General features: G+C 45.5%; 1 protein-coding gene across 1 annotated transcript in view; it reads right to left on the reverse strand.

The window, feature by feature from the left end:
* Positions 1-19,069, reverse strand: part of Cdhr3 (cadherin related family member 3) — a 75,124-nt gene that overhangs the window by 35,658 nt on the left and 20,397 nt on the right. The window contains exons 5-8 of the mRNA XM_035445883.1: positions 12,873-12,967; positions 12,052-12,156; positions 5,326-5,474; positions 2,320-2,509 (exon numbers count right to left, since the gene is read on the reverse strand). Coding sequence (XP_035301774.1) covers positions 2,320-2,509; positions 5,326-5,474; positions 12,052-12,156; positions 12,873-12,967 — 539 coding nt within the window. The remainder of the gene's footprint in view (positions 1-2,319; positions 2,510-5,325; positions 5,475-12,051; positions 12,157-12,872; positions 12,968-19,069) is intronic.

The raw sequence follows: 19,069 nt of genomic DNA on the forward strand, positions 1-19,069 counted from the left end.
AGGGCTAAAAAGAGTGGAGCAACTGGTGGTGGTGGCGCACACCTTTAATCCCAGCAGAAGCAGGTAGATCTCTGTGAGTCCAAGGCCAGCCTGGTCTACAAAGCAAGTTCCACGATAGCTAGAACTACACAAAGAAACCCTGTCTCCAACCCTGATCCTCTCCCCCCTACACAGACACACACAGACACACAGACACACAGACACACAGACACACAGACACACACACACACACACACACACACACACACACACACACACACACACACACAAAGAGTGGATCATCCTTGCTATGCAGAGACTCGGAAGTTCCAGTGGAGGAAAACTCCCTGAAACTGGAACCCAGGGCCCGGGAGTGCTGTGTGCAAAGGGCTGCCTTAGGGATGGACCCTTTAGAAGGTAGAGAAGGCAACTGTAAAAGTGAGGGAGTTGATAAGCCCCCAGCTTCACTCCCCCCTTTTTTTTCTTTTTGGGAGTTCTCCACTGGTCAGGAGAACATGAATTGCAAGGAAAGCAATAGGCAGCCTTCTGGGGCATAAGCAAGGTTCATGCTGGGTCTGAGATGTGTCCAGAACAGACTCCAAGCCATCACACTGACCCTCAAGCACTGAGTAGAGCATATAAATGGTGACCATGGGGGCTGGTCACATACATAACAAATTTTGACAATGGGGGCTGGTCATATACATAACAAATGAATGTATTAGCTATCGCTTACCCTGGCAGTCGTTGTCTACAGCTCTTCATTGTAGCACAATAAATAGAAGACTGATATTGAGGTTCAAACTTCAAGCTGAATATCAGAAAAGCAAAGCAGCTGGCCACCCTCTACCTCAGGCTGAATGGGCTGATCCTTCCTCCACGAGCTGTCACCAAGCCTCAAGCTGTAACCTCTCCTCAGCATGGCTGGAGAATGAATGTCTGATACTGACTACTGAAGATCCTGCTTCTATCTTTTATACCCCTCTAATGCTGGGATTAAAGGCACGTGATCTGTTACTCTTTTAGATTGATTCAATCTCCTGTATCTTTGGGTGGCCTTGAACTCAGAGGGATCCATCTATCTCTTGATTCTTTGTCCTAGGATTAAAACTGTGTAGTACCACCTCCTAGCTTCTGGCTGCTGGGATTAAAGATATGTGTCACCAGTGCCTGATCAGCTTAAGGCTGACTTTGCATTTCTGAATCCTCAGACAAGCTTTAATAAACCATAAATAGTGTATCACTACACTTCATCTTTCGCATGGCCATGCTATGTATTGAATCTGTCTAAAGTCACCTGGAGCAAACTTGAAAACCTAGACAAGATAACCCAAGAGACTTTGCCTATTGGGTCATCAAAACAGAGGCCTGTTCGGATCTCCAGCCTTACTTTGGATGCAGGGCATTCTGTCCACAAAGGTCATTGCTGAGATATACCCTACCCCATTCAGATTTCCAAAGACTGGCTAGCATGGAAACCACAGAGCTGAAGGTACTACTGTGGAAGAATTCCCACTCTTGTGGCTTTTGGTCGAAATAGCTATGGTTTAAGAAAAGAAAAAGCATAGTAACCCAGAATCAAAGGGACTTTAAAGGGTTGAAGTGAAGACTCAGAGTTTCAGAGCACTTGCTGGTCTTCCAGAGGACCTGGGTTCTGTTCCTAACATCTATGTGAAGGCTCACAACTAAATGTTCATAACTCCAGTTCCGAAGCCCTCTTCTGACCTCTGCAGGCACCAGGCATGCACACAGTGCACAGACAGACATGCAGGCAAAATACTACCACACATAAAATAAAAATAATTATTAAAGGACTTTTTAAATTATTGTGAATCAATGGTGAGTCAAAGAACATGTGAAAATATATAATAACCCATTCTTATGTGCATGTGTATTTCACTCATATGCAATTAAGTTATAGAAGGTGAATTGGATGTTTTCTTTTTTTTTACCCAAGTACTTGGGTAAAATAATAATTCATATTATTTACTGCGAATGTCTTTGGGAGGTCCTACTTACTAATCCTGACTCCATTACAAGTGTTAACTTGACTGTCTTACCTCTGATGACAATAAATAAAGAAAAGACACAGTCCAGAGAGGGCCTGTGGTGCAAATGGAATAAAATTTAAAAAATAACTGTAAACACAGGAAGTGGAAAAGAGAAATAATGAAGAGGGAAGAAAATGAAAGAAGGAAAAGAATAACAAAAAGATCTTTGAAAAAAATGGGACACTTTAAATCTGTTTGTGGAAAGTCATTTTCCCAATGCCATTCTATATCAGAGAAGCCCAGAGGTCAAGGGCCACCCAAAAGGGAACACATTTCAACACATGAGTACCTGAAGGTAAGTTTTCTGCATGTTGCAGGGTTGTCATTGATGTCTTCCACAGTGAAGGTTATCTGGATGCAGTTCTCCTGACCCCCAGAGGGTCTGTCCCGCACCAGAACTTCCAGTGATATTATGGGATTTTTTCTCAGCTCACCTGCATCTCTATCTAGCCTGTGGGCCACTTGGATTGTCCCAGTCACTGAGAAGGCAAAGGTTAGAAATCAAATGAAGTCATAGGGAACATGTAGAACACAGGAAAAGACTGTTCTAGAATGATGACTGTCTTACCCTGGGAGTAGTCCTATACAGACATCTCTCTGTAAAATCATATGCATTTCTGTATTTGACATCATTGAATGCCTGACCTGAACCTACTCTAAAGCCACACATTAGACTCAAAGGTTGAGCCCTGGGCAGAACTGACAAAACTGGTGGATTCAATTATTGGAGAATCTGTTGCTAAGAAACACACTTTGGACAATGAGTGAGCCTACCATTGAGATGCAGGCGAAAACCCGGAACTGAGCTGCTGAGATCCTTGGAGCAGCGCTGGTTCACACCCCTCCTCTACCCTGATCACCAGACTCTTTCTAATGAGATGACCTCCCTCCCCTCTCCTCCGCTTTCTTCCTCTCCTTCCTTCTTCTCTTCCTTTCCCTAGTCTCATGCTTAGCTTGATTTGCTTTCATTTTTATTATTTGGAATAAGTCTTAATTTAAATACTCAAAAATAGCTCAGATGTAGTGTTGGTCTAGTATAGACAGCGTTCTGTATTCAATCCCCAGCACCATTGTGTATTTGTGTGTGTGTGTGTGTGTGTGTGTGTGTGTGTGTGTGTGTGTGTGTGTGTACTTGTTAAAAGTTCAGTTTTGCAACACCAGCGTGAACAGGATTCTCAACCGAGATCATGTATCCCTACACTCTTAGCTGTGTGAGGCTTTCAATATCAAACACTTTCAGTTGTTTCCAGAGATAGATTCCAGGTGCTGGCTTTGCATGCCCAGCATTTCCTCAGACAAGATATACTCAAAAGCTTATGGGGCCATTGGTACATACATGGTCTGGTTTCTACAAAAGCATTATGTAAAGTGAAGTTCAACAGGCTATTGTTGAACAGAGATGGGACAGTATAGTGGCTAAGAATCATCTGACTTGGATGTCCAAGTCTCCCTATGAGCTGGGGATCTTGGGGAAATCACGGAACCTGTTTAGGTATCTCTCTAGCTCTTGATTTTCCTTTGTAAGCTGTGGGCGATGTTAGTTCATTGGGTTGTGTAGGTGCCCGGGAAGGAATGCATGCAGCTGCATGACATAACGCCTGGTAAGTACAAGTCTCCAATAAGTGGGCATTACAGAGGAGAGGAAGCTCACTCTCTGCGTGAGGCTGCTCATATGGAATCATAACTGCCAACCACCTAGCAAGCTGATCTATAGAGACACCATCCAGTGCATCACCATTAGCCACATGTAGCTATTTAACTCCTGAAATGGGGCAGTCTGAGAGATGCTTTAAGTATAAAATACACAACAAGCTTCCAAACAAAAGAATATAAAATATATCAATTACTTTTAAAGATTAACTGTGCTGTAATTACAATATGTTGGATCTTAAGAGTAATTTCATTTTTTAATGTGACTGCTGAAGACATTGAAATTACACATCTGCCTTCATTCTACTTCAGTGTTCACATCATTCTTCACTTCGGAATCTTTAGAAATGTGTGGCTAGGGCAGGCAACTCAAGCAGCTTTACAGGCCCACCTTCCTGAGAGTGATGAGGCAGAGGGCTACCCCACAACATGGAACCCTGACATGTGAGATGACAGCAGAAGCAGGAAAACCTCTCTGCCCTTATTCTGTCCTCTCCTGGAGAAAGCCATCTGCCCTATGATGGGGGAAGTCCTTCTGTATATATATTTCTCTTATTGGTTGATGAATAAAACACTGATTGGCCAGTAGCCAGGAAGGAAGTATAAGTGGGGCTACCAGATGAGGAGAATTCTGAGGAGAAGCAGAGAGGGGCCACAGAACACACACAGCCGCCAAGGAGTAACATGCTGGAGCATTCTCTGGTAAACCAAAACCAAATGGAGATACACAGATTGGTAGAAATGGGTTAATAATTAAGAGAGAGCTAGCCAATAAGAAGCCTGAGCCATTGGCTAAACAGTTTATAATTAATATGAGACTTTGTGTGTTTATTTGGGACTAAAGGGCTTCAGAACCTGGTGGGACAAAAACCCCATCTACAGGTCTTAATTTGAGAGATTTGCCCTCAGGTGGTAAGCATCACCATCTAGGACAGACACCTGAACACCAGGGCTTACACAATTTACTCCAGTTTTAGAAACTTTGTCCTCCAATTATAATTATTGCTTTACTTTCTCATCAGTGTTGGTATACAAAAATGCAATTTTCCATACAGGTCTGGTGGTTAGTGTCTGTAACTCCAGTACTCAAGAGGCTGAAGCAGGAGGTTGCATGAGTTGGTACACAGCAAGTTATAGGCCAGCCAGAGCTACATACCAAGACCTTACCAGAAAAAAAAATATTGTGCCATGGTGGCACACACCTTTAATCCCAGCACTCAGGCAGCTCTCTGAGTTCAAGGCCACCCTGGTCCACAGAGCAAGTACCAGGACAGTCAGGGCTACACAGAGAAACCCTGTCTCAAAAAACAACCAAAAACCCTATAAAATACAATTTCCCTGGTGTCCTTGAGTCTTTATTTCCATATAGATAGAGATTTCTGAGTTCTATTTATAGGGGTTTCAACCTTAACCTAAATGGCAGTTAAGAAAAGAAATTCATCCCCCTCCATAAAGATGAAAGGTTACCCAGACGTTCACTCTCGGCCCTCTTCAGGCTCCACAATCTCTGGCAGTGTCTGTTGCCTTTAATACATCCTTTCCCTGACAACTAAGGCTGAACCTGGACAGAAAGGCAGGCCAAGTGCCAGAGAGGAAGACAGCATTACAAAACCACTGGAGCATTAGAGGATTCTGGATGACTCACACTGGTCTATCACAAGGTAGCTGCTGGTGGTGGTGATGCTGTAGAGAAGGTGGCCAGGAAGGCCCTCGTCATCAGGATCCTCGGCAGTGATGTTCGCCACAATGGTTCCTGGACGCACTTCCTCTGGAATGGAGTACTCTCTCCTTGGACTGGAACAAAAATACTGCAGCTGTGGCTAATTTGCAGGGGTAGGGGCGGGCAGACTGGGCAGTAGGTGTTCTGGTGTGTGCTATATAGCATTGCATTGCTTGAGTTGTGTCAACATGCAGAAAACACAGCTGGAAGGAGGGGGGACTGGTGTCTGAATTTCCAAAGATCAAATCCTTGAGGATGACAGCAGTCATGCAGGCTGTTCCTACAACGATTTATATTGGGCACAGCCACTGACTACCTGCCTGATACCTTTTCCTTTCATAACAGCCTCACATAACAGACTGCTCTTAGCTGGTCAGCTTCTCTCCTCTCAGTTTCTGTCTGGATCCTTTTAAAGAAGCCATCTAGACATGATGTTCAGAACTGCAGGTTTCCTCATCCTATGGAATCTGCCAGAAGCCCAATACTGTGCATTTTAGCATCTCTGATACTTATTTTTTCTTCTTCTTTTGCCTGAAGATACACTTCCTCATGGAACTTGGGTGTATTTCCAGGCAATACTCCCCTCGGGTCAGCTCTCTAAACTGAGAAGTGTAAGAACCCCCAGAAGCTCAGGCCTCCAGAATCTTTTCCCAGGACCAAGACCACCCCAATCACCATGAGGAAGTGGAAACTTGATGCAAACAGCAAGAGGCTTTAATGAAAGGTGGACTTTTGTACAAATGGGCTCTCCCAGCATGCAGGCTAGAGAGCTGCCCCATCCCCCAGACACAGGCGGTTTTTAAAGGCAAAAATCACAAGCTTAGGGAGTCATGGGTTCCTAGGAGGCCCTTTGTCTTGAGGAGAGGGCTGGTAATCAGATGGCCTCCTGACCCACCAGTTGTAAAACCTGCAGACCTCAAGATATGCTTATCTTGCTTGAGTAAATGGTAGCTATCTCTTTGTTTCATAGGGACCCTTAATTGTTAATTATTGACACATTGGTCAGTGGGGCAATCTGTTTCCTCCATGAGCCCCTCGGGGAGGGTGGCCATCTGGGAATTCTTGGTACCCAGTTATCTTATGGCCTTGTAAGCTGGTAAATTCCAGGCCCTAAGTCATAGTAGTGGCCTTAGTTTCTGGGTTAGGCTGCCCTACATTCAGTTTGGAGAGTTTCCTTATCTGGGCTATATTTCTTTGCTAACTTTTAAGTCTTTCAGAAGCCCTTGGCATGAGGTCATGGCACTGTTCTCCAAGTTCTGTACAACAGAACTCCAAGTGCCAGCTTCCCGAATACCTTTCTCAGACCTCCCTGCTTTTGTAAATGGCCAGTAATGAGATCATTTCAGAATGGCAGAGCCACCTTTAATTTCCCTATTTCCTAAGGTGCCATTTCCCTCAGCAGTCCCTCCTTGAAGGGAGACAGTCTTCATCTGACCTCTACATGCCTTTATGTTGGGCACTCAAGCTACTCTGTTGCCCCGGCCTCACCACTACTGTCCCACTGAGTGGGCCAGAGAAATCAGACACAAGACAGGACCTCTGGCTGGACTCAAGAGAAGCAGAGACAGTCTGTAGCCAGGCCTTCACCCTAGACTACCCCATGGGCTCTGCTCCAAATCCTGGGCCCAGTATCATCCATTACAGGGGTTCTCCCACCATGTACCCCACTGTTGGGAAGGTGGAAGCTTGTTTTCAAGGTCACTCCAGTGCATGGCCTCCCTGCCCTGTGTCCCACTAAGCAAGCCTCTTTCTCACTTGCAATATCTCTTCTCAGAGTTTATGATGTTGGTGGGCCAGGCCAGAGGAGCCAGGGGGTAGCAAGGTCCAGAGACAATGTCAAATGAGAGAGGTAGCCTTGTCTTCCACAACCAACAGAACCCTGTTTCTAATGCAGGATGGGTTTTCTTCCATCCACTAGATTGGATCTAGTAACTTCCTAGCCAGGGTTACAAAGATGCTTGGTGGTCTGAAGGACAAAATGACCCCCATAGTTCCTGGCATTTGAATATTTGCTCCCCAGTTGGTGGTGCTTTGGGGGAAGGCATGGCTGGAGGAAGTCTTCCACTGGGGTAGGCCTTGAGGTTTCAAAATACTCCCCTTCCCAGCTTGATCTCTGCTTCCCACTTGAGGTTAGAGACGTGAGCACTCTGCTGTTGCTCTAGCTGCCAAGTCTGCCTGGAGTCCTATTTCCCTACAGTAATAGTGACGGATACTTACCTTCTGCAACCCTTAGCCTCAAATATACCCTTCTTTGTGTAAGTAGCATTGACCATAATATTTTATCACAGCAACAGAAAAGTACAATAAAGGGGCCCTTCTGCCTGCAAAGCCTTGTCCCAGCTTTCTGCATTATTTCTAGCACCAGCAACACCAGCATCACCAGTGACCTCAGAGGAAATGCAGATGCTATGTTACTGGAGGAAGACCAGAGCAATCACTGAGACAGACAGGGAGGTACACACACTCTCCAGTGTCAGAGCCCAGGCTGCCTGGGACAGAAAGAAGATAACATAGGAGGAATATGCCCTTACTCCTATCTTTGATTCCTTTGAGGCAGTGGTTCTAGATGGTGTGTGTGTGTCAGAGAGAGAGAGAGAGAGAGAGAGAGAGAGAGAGAGAGAGAGTTATAATAAGTCTTCACTCCATCTGCCCGAGCCCAGCCGCCACATGGGTGCCCAGAATAATACACAGAGTCTTATTAGTTTACAATGCTACTGGCCAATCGACTAGGATTTCTTATATGCTAGCTCAGTCTTAATTATCAACCATAATCATAATTAGAGGACACCGGTGGCAAGCGTCCTGTCTTCCGGGGCTCACATGGTGACTCCGTAGAGAAGAGAGCAGGAGCAGGAGGAAGAGGAAGAGCAAGAGAAAAAGGGACAACTTCCTGTTTGTCCCTGCTTATATATGAGTCAGCCTGCTATGTCACTTCCTGCCTATATCACAAGACTTCTTTTTACTACATTTCCCAGAATCCTCCTCGACTTCTAGTCCCGCCTAATTTGTTCTCTTATTGGCCAATAGTACTTTATTTATCAGCCAATAAGACAAACATATACACAGAAGGACCTCCCCCATCAGAGAGAGAGAGAGAGAGAGAAAGAGAGAGAGAGAGAGAGAGAGAGAGAGAGAGATTCTATGTAGACACAACTCACAACTTGGGAAGGGAACTGTTCTTCCCATGTTGAGGGAGATGCTGCTGAACAGACTCCTTCCCATGGGACAGCCCTGTCACAGAAAAACATTTAGTTCAAGTTAAGGTGTGAGCTTAAATCCTGCTCTGAAGCCTCTGTAGTCCACACTGACTGTGCCAGGTCCCCATGAAAGAAATAGGGCTGGCTGTTGGGGAGTGTGCCTCATTGCCCTGATGGCAAGTGTGGCAGAAAAGAAAGTTTTAGTATTTGATTTAAGATTTACATATATAAAAATGATTATCCAACAAAAGGTCTAATTTCAGGTCTGTGAAAACAGAGAGGGGCTGGAGAGACGGCTCAACAGTTAAGAGCACTGGCTCTTCCTGAGGTTCTGAGTTCAATTCCCAGCAACATGGTGGCTCACAACCATCTGTAATGAGATCTGGTGCCCCCTTCTGGCCTGCAGGCATACAGGTAGGCAGAACGCTGCATACATAAAAAAAACAGAGAATAAATATGATTATCATTCACATTGTCTACTCAGCCCCGCCCTATACTTGACTGCCAGAACACAGGACTACATTGGGGGTTGTGGCTGGTTATCAAATTCTGTGTTGACTGGGTAACTTCCTCCCTGTTAATGAGTACCCAAGAAGGCACTGCCAGGCACCCCTTACAAGAGGACGTCCAGTGACTACAAAGAGAGCAGGCAGAGGGAGGAGGAGCTACTTGCTGACAGCTGAAATACAGTGCTCTGCTGTCAGCACTGTGCACAGGGAGTAAATATGTCCTGGGTTTTCACCCTTCAGGAGCCACAGCTTCCCAGCATACACAGCAAACCCACAAAGTGGTCAGACAAACATCCATGTCCACTCAAGGATGAAATGAGGAGACTGTCTCAACAACAGAAATAGCACTTGCTGTGGTGTCCTTAACTAGGCACAAACATGAAGAACTGTTTCCACAGCCACCTTAGCTGCCTCGTGCTGGAACTTGTACACCTGACTCATATGGTTAGTGATAGCAGAGGTTTCAGAGAAGAGAAATTAAGAAATCCAAGAAAACAGGCATGTTCTCAATTCAACATCCAGTCTGACTCCAAGTTTATCCTTTCAATCTATGGCTGCTGAGGGACCCAGCACTTGTGATTGAACAGCCTGGGCAAAATGAGGCAGTGTCATGGCCCACCCGCTTCCAGAGTGCAGGCTGCTCCTGCAGACACACCTTGAAATCATTCATGAACACTGAAGCAAAGCCAATTCAGAGACCAAAAGGCCCATCTCTAAAATCATAGTGAGAAGCACAGAAGTCTGAATCTGCCTCTAGGTGGCCATTTCCCCTCAATGCTAAATCACTTGTTGTATTTTAGATGACAGTTCAAAACACAATAGTGCCAGAGAAGGTATTTTTCTCCTCACCATCCTGTCTGTGTGCTTCTCATTAGTGCTTGTGGAGAGTGTTCCCGGCTATATTGGTGCCAACCCCACAGCTATCACCTTCCTAGCTCTTTTGGTCCACAGTCTGAACTGGTGTATCACAAGCATTTCTCAACCTACTGGTGTTTCTTTCTAGGCCATCCCATCTGTAGAAATGATGAGCTCTGAAACCCAGCACCAGGCACTGATGGAAACACCCTAAGGAAGATGACTTGCAGCAGCTGTACCACAGCTGGAATTAATGTAAGTGACCAGAAGTGTCTCCACTCTTCTGTGTTTGCAAAGTGGCACAACATTAGCCTGGGAACAGAGTGGGTTTAATACCTCCCAGTCTTAAAACATGTTTGGTTTCGTACACGCTTGCAAGTCTTATGTATGCAGTACATGTGCATATGAAAGCCAGAGAATATGCTTGGATGTCACTCCTCAGGGATGCCCATCCATTTTCTTTGTTGAGATGGGACTTTTCACCAAGGAGGCTTGGCCGATTGGCCAGTGAGCCCCAGATTTATCCATCTCCATCTCCCCAGCACTGGAATTGTAAGTGTGTAAGCACACCCAGCTTTTTTGCATGGTTTTGGGGATTTGACACAATGAGCACTTTACCTACTAAACCTACTCTCCAGCCCTCTTAAAATATTTTTGTAAGCATTCTACCTTGTTCTCATGCTTGTGGCTGTTTCAAATATTTTCATTTTATTATATACATATATATATATCATATCTACAAATATATGTATAATAGGCAAAACATATAAATATAAATATATAGTAACATGTAATAAAATTATGTAGGTTTTTTTTTTTTTTTGAGACAGGGTTTTTGTAGCTCTGCCCTATACCTGACTGCCAGAGCACAGGACTATGGGGGGGAGGGCTGGTTATCAAATTGTGTTGACTGGGTAACTTCCTCCCTATTAATGAGTACCCAAGAAGGCACTGCCAGGCACCCCTTACAAGACTACAAAGAGAGCAGGCAGAGGGAGGAGGAGCTACTTGCTGACAGCCGAAACACAGTACTCTGCTGTCAGCACTCACTCTGTAGACCAGGCTGGCCTTGAATTCAGAGATCCACCTGCCTCTGCCTCCTGAGTGCTGGGATTAAAGGCATGTACTAATACCACCCAGCTATTTTCAGTATTTTTAAAGATTTTGTTTTGTTATGCCTATGTCTCTGTGTGTATTGTGAACACATGGGTGCATGTTCCTGAGAAGGCTACAGAGAGTGTTGGATCCCCGGGGCTGAAGTTACAGGCTATTTATTATGAGCTGCCCAATGTAGGTGCTGGGCACTGAAAAACTGAACTCTACTCTTTGTAATAGCAACAAGTCCTCTTAACTACCGTGTCACCTTTCCAGCCGTAGTTTTAACTGACAAAACTTGGCTTTGGGTTTCCTAGAGTAGTTTGTGCTGTTTGCTCGAAGTCATTTAAGCAGTCATTAAAGCTGCTGACCTCCAAGCACAAGATGGTGCTGTTTCCCTTGTGGTTTGTACCTGTGCCCACTTGGGGCAGCAGAGAGCCAGGTGCCTCTGAAGGTCATCTGAAGCCTCTAAACCCCATCTTATCTTCCTGAATCCTCATGTGCTGCAAGCCCAGGATGGGGCCAGATCTACGCTCTTTCCCTGATCTCTGCTGTATGAGGAGCAGCAGACACAGCCAGGAGTCTTTCTAGATCCACCAAGCCAAGAAGAAACTCTGGTATGCCAGTGGCCTTATGATACCAGTATGGACTTCGGGGTTCTATTAATGACATGGGACACTCTATTAAACACGTGCCTGCCTTGTATTCATCTTCTGTGTTCATACAGCAACTCACAAGAAGCACTGTGCTCAGCCCTTGCCCCTCTTTCCACCATTTCCACAGTCCCAAAGTGCTTGTGAATGTGGAGGGTCACGAGGCATGGTGAGCAAAGAGGGAACATGGGGGAGAGAGGCATAAAGGACACTGGATATTTCTATTTTCCCTCCCTTGTCTAGGCCAGAGCAAAGCACATCTGTCTGTTGTGTCACGAATGTGTCTCAGACAGCTGTGGCAGCAGACTCTTTGAGCCCTGGGCTGCGTACCCACAGGCCTACCTGGTAAAGTGTGGGATCTCATCGTTGATGTTCACAATGGTCACCTGGAGCACTGTGGAGGCTTCAAGACCCCCACTATCTCTCACTCCCACGAGGAGATAGAAACTGTCAGGGAAACAAACAAAGTGCTTATACAGCCACCGTGGACGGAGCAAGATAAGCAGGCCTCTTCTCCAGCTGCCTGTTTCTTACGCCCCTTCAAAGGTCGGTGTGGCCATCTTCCTTCGCTGGCTATGGGGCTCACCCCCTCATTTCTCAATCTGGAGTTTTTCTTCATGGCTACGACCTCCCTGGACAGATTCCAATCAAGTCAGCCAACTCATGTCCTCTGCCTTACAACGACACTGCAATGGACCCATTCCATTCTCAAGGAAATAAGGCTCACATTTTATTCACTTACTTAAGGTATGGTTATGGAAGCCAGGGAGTCCCACACACCGTGTAAGCAAACACTCCACTACAGAGCTACACCCAGCCTTAGTTCTCTTGACTAGTCTAGAGCCAGGAGCCTCACGCGGTTTCCCCAAGGCCTATGGCTTCCATCTCAAAGCCCAACCTCTCTTGTCATATTTGCTGCCTTTGGGTGCCCCAGACAATAGCCTCCCCACTCAGGCCCCCAGCTCTGGTCATGCCCTCCCCTACGCCATGGCTCCATTGCTTCAGCTGTGTCCTGCCAGGGTTTTCAGCCTGTTGAAGCTCCTAGCCATACAGCAGGCTGCTCAAGGACCAACCCCCTCACCCCATGTTTGTGTCTGGCTATTTCCTTATTTTCCTTGAGTTTTGGACAGTCACACTTCAGGGAAGATCACTTGCAAGGTTACCTCTTGTGTCCTGCTTCAAAGTCCAGTTCTGTGGTGGAGAAGAGGGTGCCATTAGCAGACATTTGGAAGTTCTTTGAGGGAGAAATGAGGAAATACTGTAAAACAAGGGAAAGATATAATCATGTCAGCATGCCCTCAGGTGTTTGCTCACACCATGTGTGGCACTCTTGGTCTATACAAGGTTGTGAATGATTAGGAAGATAAGCAGCTCTGAGACTTCATGATTGCTGAGGAGAAAAGCCTTTGGATGCACCTGGTCTGAACCGGTCTCTGATGAATACTCCCTAAAGAGCTGTTCCAACCACTAAACATCTACCACAGGACCCCTGCCTGGGCAAGTGCTGCTGCTAGCGCTCACCTCCCTCTCCATGTCCCAGTCATCTTACTTCTGGTTACCCTGGCTCTGGCACTATGCTTTGACTTTAATCAACACTGCTTAAACACAAGTACCCCCTGTTACATATTAGGACCATGCAAACATGAATGAGCACACAATTAGAAACATGTACCCGAGCATCATCCATTGAAATTATAGAAGGAAAGGGAAGAGGCAATTATAACTTGAGGATGAGGGAGACAGCAGTACTCAGAGCAGGGGATATGCTGTTCTTTAATTTTATCCTGGACATAATCCAATCCTCAACTGGACCCCCACTCAGATCAGATCAGATCAGATGGTGGGTTAATCCGACCCCTCAGTTGGATCCCCACCTGGATGGTGAGTCGGGACATCTCCCCAGTTCTGACTTTCTAGTGTGTCCACCAAGGTCCTTTTAACCTGCCAGATATAGATTGTTTTGCTGGCAAACGGAAAGCAAAAGACACAGAACTACATGGATATGACAAACACGGATATGACAGACACACAGAGAAACTCACACGACTGGTCAGAGATAAAATCTTCGGGGTCAGGGGCCAAGGGGGTCACTGGGAATCCCGGAAGAGCCCTCAAAATGTTATGCCCAGTTCACAAGACTCCAGAGAGACCACCAAGGAGCCAACTCCCCAAATGCAAGCACAAGGTTTCTTTATTGAATTCAAGCCTAGGCAGGGACCTTGTCCCACAGACTGATGAAGCAGCTGCAGTAGAAGACCCTGAGCCTAGTAAGCAAGGGGTTTATAAAGACGGAAAACACAGGATAGGGTGAGGGGTACAGGTTCAAAACTGATTTGTTGGGGTGTTTAGAGGAACTTGGGGAATTTCCATAGGTTAATCTTTGGTGCAACACGTGCCTATAAAAGTTGTTTTGCAACTCTGTTGTTTAACCGTGGGTATCAGTTCTTCCTGCCGGAGTCAGGGCCATATGTGGTTATCTGTTCTTCCTGAGGGCCTGCTTTTCCTGGAACTGGGCGGGGGGATGTGAGCCAGTCTGCACAGGTTCTGGGGTGAAGATCCCATATTCTCTTTCCAGTCCTCTTTTCTAAAATGGCCCTGGTTTTTGGTCTCTCACTAGGTATAGGGTCACTGATAAAAGTAGGCTTCTCACACTTTTGGGTAGTTGAGGGTCTTTGTTGGTCTTAATACCAGTGTCCAGTGCCACTCTCTTGACAGTTGTCTGTCACCCATGAAATCTGACAGAAACACACAGGCTCATGCATAGAACCCACTACATCTAGATGCTCATCTAGATGGCTTCTCTGCCTGGAGTGTGGAGTCAAGGAAGCAGGAAAGGGCATACAACAGAAGGGCTGGGTACATATTTTTATCTTTCCCTTGCCTGTCACTTAGGGACTATATTAATGGCTCCATTCTTTGCCATTGGGAGGATTGACTGGGAATGCTGTTAAATGTGAAGGGCAATGAGAACATAGTTTATACCCTTTATTGCAAAGAACTCTGAGGTTAAAAGTTTTCATTATTTCTTGCTAAGATAAGAAGTGATTTTCAGGCAGGCAGATCTCTATGAGTTTGAGGCCAGCCTGATCTACAGAGAGAGTTCTACAGGACAGCCAGAGCTACACACAGAGAAACCCTGTCAGGAAAAAAACCAAAAAAAAAAAAAAAAAATCTATCACTAAGTCCTTAGATGGATGAAACCAGAACTACAGCCCCCAAAGGCTAGGCTCAAAGACACACAGTCAAGGTCTTCCTAGGACCAGAGAAAAGTGGCCAGAAAATAGATTAAAGGTCTCCTCTAGGGCCAATATAGAGTCTTTAAACTATGTTTGAAAATTATTTACTTTCTGTTTGTTAAATCATAATCTCTTTCTAGTTGCAATGAATATACTTTTACACAAAAATTGGGGAAGACATAAAAGTATTTAAAAGTCACTAGCTAAAACCCATGTGTGAAATCGTAACACTTGGATGGATTACTTCTCAGTCTTTCTGTGCAAACACACACTTTCCAGAATCTCAAGATGATACGCTAATCGAATGACAATACTGTGTTCTTATTTTTATCTCAAGCATTTCCTTATAGCCTTATGTCTCCTATCAACACTGTTTAGTTTCTGAGACCAGAAGAGATAAAGTGTGGCCAGGAGGGGATGCCCGAAGACTGAGCCATTATATTGACTGACCAGCCTAGTTGGCTAAGGACAGCACAGCCATTTTAGACATGGGGTTTATTTAACAACCTCTTGGTATTCATTTAGGGGTTTCCTGTCAAGTTTTAAGAGGAGACAGTTAGGCAATGCCAGAGAGCTCTTTTCTGCAACCTCTCAGGACCATGCCCCCTGTCCATTATAGACACACCTTTGGAAGCTCCCACCATCTCTCTAGTTCTTTGCCTGAGCAGCAATAGGTTGGAGCATAAGCTGCCCAAATGCAGAGCAATCCTGTGTCTTTGGTCTGAGTCTTCCCGCAGGAATCCTCCTGCTGGGTGTGATGGAACAAGGTTTTAGAAACCCTTGAGAACATGTACTAAAGCACCAGAAACAGAGTCTTCGTGTGTGTCTTGTAAAACTCTGGGAGACTAATCTATTTATTTGGTTCTAAGCAATGGGAATCTTGGATTACAGACAGGGCAATTAGGCTCTACCTTTAAAAGCTTAAGGTCAGCTGAGGGAACAGAGTGTTGCAGGTGAGAGCCTCCAAGAGGGGTCAATATGGGCAATGAAAGGAACCAAAAACTTAGACACATTTGGGATAGAAAAGTCACAAACTGGGATAGTAAGTTACATTTGTGATTTTGGAGACGGCCTCCTGGATTTGACTCGTGGTTCCATCATTTCTAGCTCTGTGAGTTTGTGTAGGATAATAGCAATAGAGCCTACCCCATGGAGTAGCTTTAATAACTTTAGTCACTGTTCTATTGCTGTGAAGATACACCATAACCAAGGAAGCCATACAAAAGAAAGCCTTCATTAGGGGGCAGCTTACAGTTTCAGGGGCTTAGTCCATTATCATCGTGCTGGAGAACATGCAGGAATGGCTTTGGAAGCAGCTGAGAGTTACATACTGCAGAGAGGGGGCAGGGGGCTGGACCTAATGTGGACTTTTGAAACTTCAAAGCCTACTCCCAGTAGTACACTTCCTCCAAAAAGGCCACACCCACTCCAATAAGGCCAGCTCCAACCACTCCTAATCTAATCCTTTCAAACATTTCCAATTCCTAGTGACTAAACATTCACATATATGAGCCTGTGGGAGCCATTCTTATCCAAACCTCTGCAGTGCTAAGATGATGCTTGAAACATGTTGGACCCATCTTGAGTGGTAGCTTCTACTGTTCAACTAAAATGTAAGATCCTGTCATGAGGGTATAGCTCAGGGCTAAAGCTCTTGCCTCACATGTATAAGGTCCTGAGTTCAATCCCCAGCCCTGCAGCACCTTAAAAAACAGTAAGCTCCTGAGGGAAGGTGTCCTTTTGGTTTCCATGTTCCTAGTGTGTAACAAGCTGCCCTACACAGACACTCTGGGAGTCATTGCTAAATATTCAGTGATGGACTTTTCTTCTTTCCACTTTCTCACTGATGAGGGAGCAACGTTCCCACCTCTGAAAAATCCTAAAACAAACTGAGTATGGTGTTCCATGCCTGTGATCCCTGCACTGGTAAGGCAGAGTTAGGAGCATCAACACAGACTCCAGGGCAGCCCGTGGTACAAAGTGAGACCCTGTCTCAAAAGCCAGCCATGGCAGCAATCAAAAACAACAACAATATCGTGCCAACCACTTAGTGAATCTGTTTAAGTATAGTAATGCATATTTGGTAATGAAATCTTGAGTTCAGCCTACAGTCTCAACAACTGCTGTAGGAAAGAAAAAAAGTCAAAGAAACAGCAACAGATAGAATTGGTTTGGGGAACAGAAGCTGGTGGCATGACAATTTTCATAATTTCTATTATGCTGATTTCCTGGAATCTTGATAATCTTTACATATATATGTATGTATGTATAATTAGTGCTAAGATAATTCTCTTTTCTTTCAGTCCCCATGATTTGTTCATGGGCATGCAGTTTTGCGCACAGAAAGGAGATAATATCTGCAGACTAGAAATACTGTGTCATGTGGCCCCTTGCCAGCCACTCAGTAAGGCTTTCTGTAAAACCTGGCATTCTTGCCTCCTTTTAAAGGCTTTTTTAATCAAAGCTCTCCCTTGATATTCATTCTTGGAAAACAGAAACTAAATAGAATGAAAAGCAACTGCAGCCCCTCTCTGCCCCAGTCCTGGCTGAGAAAAGTCCCGAGTAATCAGATCAATTCAGCTAACAAACGAGCTCCTTAGACAAGCTCTGTTTGCCTCTGGGAATATCCCTTCCCACCTCCCACAGTTCTGTTTGCCAACTCCTGGTGGCTCCTGGTTGTCCTTGTTTACAAAAGCTTCCTTTTAGAAGACACAGGGCTCATCCTTCCTGCCTCATTCACTCTGCTGAGAGTGTTTTTGGGGTAGCCAGAGGGAAGGTAAAGTAGCCCAGTTTTCAGAAATGTCAACTCCCTTGGAGCCAGCACCCTCCCCTCAGCTCCTTGCTGCAGTGCGGCAGCTGCTGGCAAATATAACTCTGGTGTCTTTCCCAGCCATGCCTGGCTGTCAGGCCTCTGTACAAAAATCAACATGAATTCAGCCTCGTGTCCTAGAGAATAGGGCATCCATGCCACACTGAGGCAATTTCCAGAGGGAAGCAAGAACCCTTGTGTTCCCAAGTCTGGGAGTGCCGATGACACTTCAAGCCAGAATTCAGGCCCCATAGCCTTACCTAGAGGCCCAACACACAGACCAGGATCTTCCAGGCAGGCCAGGCTGGGTTAAAAATACAATAACATGTCAGTTAGATTTCTCTGTTTAAGCTGAATATTTTGAAACAAAAATCCCTACCAATTCTTCCTTCTTTTTTCTCTGTGCTACTCCCACCCAGCTCTGGTGGTGGCAGGTGGGGGGAGAAGAAGAAAGGAACCCTTAACTCAAGAAAAAAGGCCAATAAAAAGTTGCTCATTACAGCCTACCCTGGTTTCTGCCTGTGTGGAAAAGCTTAGTGTGTATGGCAGTCATTTAACTGTGTCTAGGAGACACTGACAAATGTGTGCATTGGGAGTTTTGTTGCTATTGTTTGTTTTTAGAGACAGCATTTCATGGACCCCTGGCTGGCCTCCAACCTGCTGTATAAGAGGTTTCATGGCATCCTAAGGACGGAGCCCAGGGCTTTGTGCATGTTACGCAAGCACTCTACCAACTGAGCTGCCTCCTGAGGCCCAGACTTATTTTACTAATGTGTACCTTGCTGCTGAGGAGGCAGCACCCATCCCTGTCCCTTCTGTGGGAGGAATGCCATCTTGAGTCAGTTCTGTAGACATGAACCAGGGTCTTCCAGTCCTAAGGACAACAATCTCCATCCACCTAGGGTCTGCCAGAAGCATGCTCAGCCATCAGCCCCTGTGGATATAGGGCTGGAGTCACACAAACACCCAGAGTAGAACGGCTTTTGCTGTGACTCCAATGGGTGACTTCAAAGTTCATAGGCAGGACATGTTCTGGAAAAGCTATCAGGAAGGAAAGGGTCAGGCATCATGGCAGAACTTCTGCAATAGGGTAGAAAGGCCTGGGTACCCAGTGAGCTACCAAGCAAAGCCTTACTTCCGTTTTTCATTCAGAAGTAAACGGCTGCTAAGGGACCAGAAAGTTCCAGCCAGAAACTAGATGGTGGGACATGCTTGTGTTGTGTGACAAAACTTTCCTTGGAGTGGTGCAGCACACTTCTACTCACCCCAGACAGGGAACCCACACAGACCAAAGTCCAACTTGGACTTTGTTTGC

The sequence above is a fragment of the Cricetulus griseus genome, chromosome 5 (assembly GCF_003668045.3).
Source record: "Cricetulus griseus strain 17A/GY chromosome 5, alternate assembly CriGri-PICRH-1.0, whole genome shotgun sequence".
NCBI classification, from domain to species: Eukaryota; Metazoa; Chordata; class Mammalia; order Rodentia; family Cricetidae; genus Cricetulus; species Cricetulus griseus.